Below are 6499 nucleotides of genomic sequence, written 5' to 3'. Positions count from 1 at the left end.
GTCGACTCTGAGGATCCCCCTTCATCACCCTCTTCAGCAGTACTGAAGTACGGCTCGTGGATAAGCTTACCCAGTCCTCAGGCGAGGCTGGCCCCTCTAGCTCTGAAGTTACGACAATAACAAAACACGAATTCCAAAACACCTAACTCCAAAACATTACAGAACACGAAAATTGGCAGTCATTACAAGGCCAACAGGTAGGCTGTGTATTGATGCTAGGCCCATCCGCGTATCCCTGGGCAGGTAGGTACACCTTTGCTGTGTTACGATGTAATGCTGTTAATGCAGCCCTCGGCCCACCAGAGCAACTGTCATCCATACCGTTGGTAAGTCTGACAATATTTAGATTAGGTGCATCAACTCTTCATGCACATGGGTCAGCAGGCTGGCGGCGGTGTCAGCCTGCGGGTCCTGATCCTTGAGGTAGCAACGGGCAAGGGGGCCTTACCAAGGTGGCTATCCTCTTGTAGTCCTCTTTAAGAAAAGTCTTAGGTACTCACTGCACACCCTTCCCCTTGCAGGCTGCCATGGCGGTGCTGAACTTCATTTTGAAGACCTGTACTTTACACAGCTCCTGCTCATCCCTGAGACTGCACACGTTGTTGATACTTTCGTACAGGGCAGTAAGGGAGCTCTAGGCCAACCTGAGCACGGCTTCAGCCCTCCCATTCTCGAAGAGGATTTCATGAAAGCTGCAGCTAGGCTAGCAAACTTGTGGCTGCACTGCATCAACCTCAGTTTATCTCCTCAAGTGCTGCCAAACATGTCTCATGACGGCAAAGCAGCCAAGACAGTACTGTAATGGCAGGTGCATTTATGCCGCAGTTGCATGAGCAAACTAGCCTGAGTGACCCCTCCCCACCCCTCGAACCCACAGGCCAATCCCGCGGGGGCACACTCCCCCGCGCGTGCAACGTTTATAAACCTTCTCTTTAACCCTCTTGGCCTGAACTGGTTTTCGTAAGTCCCGTATGTGTGCACAGTGCTCGTGCAGGCGGACGCCTCCTTTCGGGCAAGGAGATCGGCGAGCTGCTTCACCTTGTAAACCACGTCCCTGCCGAAGCGCTTAAGACACCTGTCATATGCGTTCCAACAAGCCCAAGGCTGGATGGCTGAGTGATCCGTGGGGAACCGGCATGCTGACAGACCCACGCATTCATCTATGTGCCGAGTGCATTTATTCATAATCCATGTACCTACTTCTTCCTTCCCTGTAGCATCTGCTGAGCTCTGTTCCCGGAAGCCGTCATTTAAAGTGCCTTCCTCTTGGCGGCCGGAAACGCTAGCCGACTAGTGGACAAGGTCTATACAATTCCGTGTTTCTTATGAAAGGACATGCAGTTGACGGTGTTATGCAAATCGAACATGCAACTTGCGCGACCTTCTCTCCGCGCCCATTGCGGCGGCTTGCCGTGCCGCGCTTCACGATATGATTAGCGTTTCCCTAATGGGACAAAAATATCTTTTCTCCACAAGACTACCCAAAGTTTAGGGCCTTCGAGGGCCCGCACCAAAGCACCATGCGCCGGCCGCTGTACTGGCATGCACCCGGAATTCGTGACACTCACATACCCATCGCACGCGGTTCTGCCGATTCCCCTCCACAATCTCCCATAGATTCGGGGACTTATACGCGCGAACTTCGACCGATTAGCTTCCCGATTGCTCTTGTATGTCGGCTTACAGACTGCTCCCGCATACATATGATGGGTGGAACAGGGGGGTATATTTTCACCCGTGGCCGCTACCCGGTGAAATCCTGCGTTCCCGGTATTTCGGGGGGCCCTCCTCTAATCACTATAATCAACTTCGCAATGGATTGCTCAGATTCCGCACCCACCACCAGCATCCAATGGAAAGAAATTTGACCCTCACCCCGGATCCAACAGTAGTGCCTATCCTATGTGTATATGTACGTCGGCATCCCCGGTCCCGTCGCGACCGCTCTCTGCACAGCGAGACAGCGAGACAGCCCGGCACACATGTGGCTAAGCACTGGACCTTTAGGATTAAAGGGACCTCCGCCCTTGTCCCGCTTCAAGGAAGCCGACACAGCCTTGTTTTCGTATGGCTGGAAGAAATCGCACTGGTAGCTTGCTACCCCGCACCAAGCCTCAGAAAAAGCTGACGGCGATTATGTTACCATATGCACGCCATGACATCATGCACGATGAGTGTCTTTCTTCCCTATCTTATTGGGATGAAAAAGCAGTCGGTCGCGAGAACACACATGCTGGTTCCAGAGCGATATCGCGGGCACAAACAGAAGCGGATTTTCATAGTGGGCTCATCAGAGCGACTACACCGAAACTAGCTTCCGTTGTTATGCGTAAGGCGCTTGCCACACACACGCATAACGCGAGGCAAAGTACGAAGGCCTTCGAAGGCTTAGGTAAAGCGAGTGGAGAGTAAGGCTTCCGGAGCAAAGAAAGCCACCAAAGAAAATGCACTGCACTAGCCGAGAATCGAACTCGGGTCTGGTCCGTGGCAAGGACCTATGCTACCACTATACCACTAGTGCTGTGGCAATTCAAGAAAATTAAGTAGTAAATATATATAACAATTAACAGAAACCGTATCAGGGGCATCTTTGCTTTGCTGTTTTGTGGCGATGGCAAACTTTGCTGGCATTGCGGCGCGCGACGCGTGGTCTTCGCGATGCAAGCAGATGGCTCGGGTCCAGGACAGATTCCATGGCTTTGTTCATTTCCGTTTACAGCTAGGTTTTATGTATCCCTATGAGTCCATTTCTAGGCCTGAGGCTGTGTCCCGGGACGGTTGCGCTTGCATGGCACCGGCAACTGCGGTCGCGCCTTGCAACTTCAGCTCAGTTTGCATGAAGATAACAAATAAAACATCACAGTACTACAGAAGCAGTTTGTTTGAGGAAGTACATGAAAGCGGTACCAACTAACTCCAGGGTGGGCCTCACTTCCAGCCAGGACCCCCAAACCGGCGTGCAGTTGAGATGGGAGGGACGATATCAAAAATAATATTTCCCATTCGCAAGCCGGCATGCTTCGCGCTCCACAAACCAGCCCTGTCCTCATAATCGACACAATAACTAAAACAAAGCTGCTATCAACGACTTGTACTGCTCCTTGGGGCTTTCTAGTTATAGCTGCCGTTTGCGCATTCTACAAATCCTTCCAAGAGCAAGTCTTCAAGGGAGGAAGTTTATGAACATGAAAAGCTAATCGATGGCTACAGATATCCTATCTCTAATTGGGCAAAGGTAGCAATGCTCGGGCGGAAACCTGTACTGCGGCTGCGAAGCAGTTTCCGATTTTGACTTTCCTGCGAAACCTCACAAAACCTCCAGTAACTGTCAGAAAACTCGAAATGCTGCAATTTGTTATGTCTATGAATGGCAAACGTCGTAAATGGGCCTTACGCGCCCAGGCGACGGATAGATACCCTCAAACTGCTCAGGTCTCGTGATCACCAGTCTGTCATCTTCCCAAAGGTCACTCAGGCCTAGAATTGTATCCTTTGTGACCAATATGTCTTTTGCTTGCAAGGGTCGCAACTTGTATTCATGGGAGAGCGCTACAGAGGTATAGGGAAGTGTCACGGCATCTGACGGTTGGCTGATTGGACTGTTCTGGGATAAGTGATCCCGGAGGTATTGACAGAGGTAGACCTGAGAATCTTACATGAAGCCTCTTGGCTCATGGGGAAAAAATAAGCCATGGGGTAAGCTATGTCCTCCGTAGCACGCACTCTCAGCCGTTGGCCGCAGCCAACCCCAATGCCTGACAGGTTCCCATTAACCTGCATGTGCCAATCAAACCTCAAAGCATATCCATGCCTATTAAGGCTCACCGCGGCAATGGTCATCCGTACCGTTGGTATGTCTGAGAATATTTACTACTTTTCAAAATCTTCTCATTCCCGAACCTGCTCAACAGCAGATGCTCCTGTAAAGACCGTGTAGACAAACCTGCACGCGACTATATCGAATTTTCAACTGTCCGTTGGCGCCGCCGTGCAGTATTAGTAAGCTGCGGAGGGGCACCTCCAGCCCAGTAGGCATACAGCTTGAGAGAAGCAAAAATTGATCCAAGTTGGCGGCCGCGCTGTGGTTTCTGTAGCACAGTGCTTGGGGATAAGGACCCAGCAGTCCAAGAAACCCCCATGCCTCCTGAGCAGGGTTCTGTACTAGTGCGGCCTTCTGGTAAGTTGCCTTCCAAAATGCCTTCCGCAAGAGGTGAAAAAAAGGCCAGTCGACACTGAAGCCGCAGAACACTGAAGCCGCAGAATTGCTAGCTAACATGTTGCATTTCCATAAAAAATTGTGCCCCGTGTCAATGATGCCGCGCTCCATCTCGATCAACACGGGTTCCCATCCCACAGAACTGGACCATGCAGCAAATACCACCATGTTGCCAAATGGACATATGCCGCAACGGGCAAGGGACATGCCACCCAAGGACATACCGCCCAGGCCCCCTCCGCGGGATCCGCTGAGACTTTAGATTCCTCGTTTTCCATTCGTCAAACCGGGCCTTATCCTTGATCTCAGGCATGTAAATGCATACGGGGTGTACACCACGTGGCCCACACAAGGGGCTCTCGGTCCTTAATTTGCGATACACATGATACAACAAAACACGATTACCCCGGGAGCCTGTTTGTATTATACCCTCTCCTAAATAAACCGCAAAGTCTTTACATACATATACAATACATATACAAGCAACGACGGGAACCAACGATCAACAACGCCCGCAAGCAGCAATGTGCATTTCTTACATCTCCGCCGTGTGTGGTCGGGGGTGCCTGTCAGCTCACCTCGTATATGGTACGGCATGGCTCCATGTACGTCTCAACTGTCCTAGGATAACAACAACTGTAAGATGGCAATGTGTTGATCCACTACCGGACCTCATGTGTGCGCGGGCAATGCATTGTCGATAGAGCCGCCAGAAAAATGGCCCCTGCTGTGCCCTCCCTCCCTCCCTCCTTGGCACCTTGTGAAAAATAATAATTTGAGGCTGCGGATGGAGGTCTCCGCTCAAATCGCATTAAGGTGAGCTGCCAAATATCAGTTAATACGCTCGAACAAGGTTCAGGACAGCACCAAACGGCTGGAAATTGTCAGCACAGCAACATAAGTGTGCCGTACACCATTTATGATGCGAGTCGACCCGCCATGACTTGTGTGCCGAGAGGGGGTAGTACCAGGCTGCCGTACAACAGACTCTTCCCTGCCGTGGAAACCCCCAAAACACGGAGCACGGCGTTGGCCCCCCCTGGCCACTACCTGGTAACCCCCAGGGGGGGGGGATTAGGTAAGAGGATTATTCGTTTCAGGGGTCCCACGCCGCCGCAGAACGGAGAACCACCAAGTGGCGGCGCCACAGTTCGATTGCGGCTTCACCCGGGGCGCGTTAGAAGAAGTACATATAGACAGACCTATATGGCTATATGGATGCAACAATCGCAAAGTCGACTTGCGCCATTCGCACCCGTTCACAATCTCTCTCCCCCCACAGTGCTCGTGCATCGGTCAGCCATGCAGCCACTCATGCATGCATGTCATGCAAGTACATGTACATGTACGTGATGCATGTGCAGGTCTGGGCTACTGTCAGCTAGGGGTGAGTCCTCACGGGCAACACGGCGCCCCCACCCAACCCGCCGTACACTCGGTCCCGCCCCTTTCGGCCCCCTTCCTCCGCTTATCGCTTTCCTCCTCCTCCTCCTCCATGGGAAATCTTCCCACCTACCTCCCTCTCACTCTCCGAAACCGCTACCTCTACCTCGCACGCGATGACCTGCACGCCCCCACCATCTAGACGAGCGCCGGTTGCTGTTGCTGTTGCTGTTACTGCTGCTGCTGCTGCTGCTGCTGCTGGGGTGCCTTCGTGGTCTCCGGGGGTGTCCGAGGTTGTGGCGGCGGCGCACCCAGATCACCGTGTTGAGACGCGGGGCGGCGGCGGTCGCCGTTGTACCAGGTAGCCACCCCGGAGGTGGGGGTGGGGGATTCCGCCGCAACCTCCGTAGCCGGAGTGGGTGCCGCCGTCACCGTCGGTTGCAGGGGCGGCGGCGGCGGCGGCGTTAACGACGCGTATAGCATGTCACTCTGGGCCTGCAGCACAGCCGATGACGCCAGCATGGATTCTACTTCCGCTAGCACGGCAGCAAACGTTGGACGAGCCGCCGCGTCAGACGCCCAGCAGCGCTCAGCCAGAGACCTGCGCACGGAGAGACCGCCGCCGCCGCCGCCGGAGTCACCAACAACACCAACAACAGCAACGGCAACAACCAACACCATCAACCACCAACAACCAGCAGCGGCAATACAGGTACAGGGCACAGCAATTTCGATGAATGGTAGCCACAGGGGCACCAGGCTCCATGATACATACGTACGTACCTACATACATACATACATACACTCAGGCCCACCTGTATTGGGGGGGAGTGTGGTCGGGGAATTCGGGTCTCCGATGGCTGACCACGACACGCTCCACCACCTCGCCGTACATAAGAC

The 6499-nt window shown here is 53.3% G+C and overlaps 2 protein-coding genes across 2 annotated transcripts in view; both read right to left on the bottom strand.

The window, feature by feature from the left end:
• The window catches only part of VOLCADRAFT_100650 (uncharacterized protein), a gene marked incomplete at both ends in the record, with an annotated part of 6237 nt that extends 5690 nt beyond the window's left edge, over window positions 1–547 (bottom strand). The window contains one exon of the mRNA XM_002959192.1: window positions 501–547. Coding sequence (XP_002959238.1) covers window positions 501–547 — 47 coding nt within the window. The remainder of the gene's footprint in view (window positions 1–500) is intronic.
• Window positions 548–1895: 1348 nt separating this feature from the next.
• VOLCADRAFT_100649 (uncharacterized protein) lies at window positions 1896–6494 on the bottom strand (the record flags this gene model as incomplete). The annotated part of the gene is made up of 3 exons (XM_002959191.1): window positions 1896–1948; window positions 5911–6200; window positions 6415–6494. The coding sequence occupies 3 exons, from the start codon at window positions 6492–6494 to the stop codon at window positions 1896–1898; spliced, it is 423 nt and encodes a 140-aa protein (XP_002959237.1).
• Window positions 6495–6499: the final 5 nt, after the last annotated feature.

Source organism: Volvox carteri, assembly GCF_000143455.1.
Source record: "Volvox carteri f. nagariensis unplaced genomic scaffold VOLCAscaffold_133, whole genome shotgun sequence".
Taxonomy (NCBI): domain Eukaryota; kingdom Viridiplantae; phylum Chlorophyta; class Chlorophyceae; order Chlamydomonadales; family Volvocaceae; genus Volvox; species Volvox carteri.
Note: the sequence above shows the minus strand (reverse complement) of the source record. Positions and strands in the feature narration are given on the sequence as shown.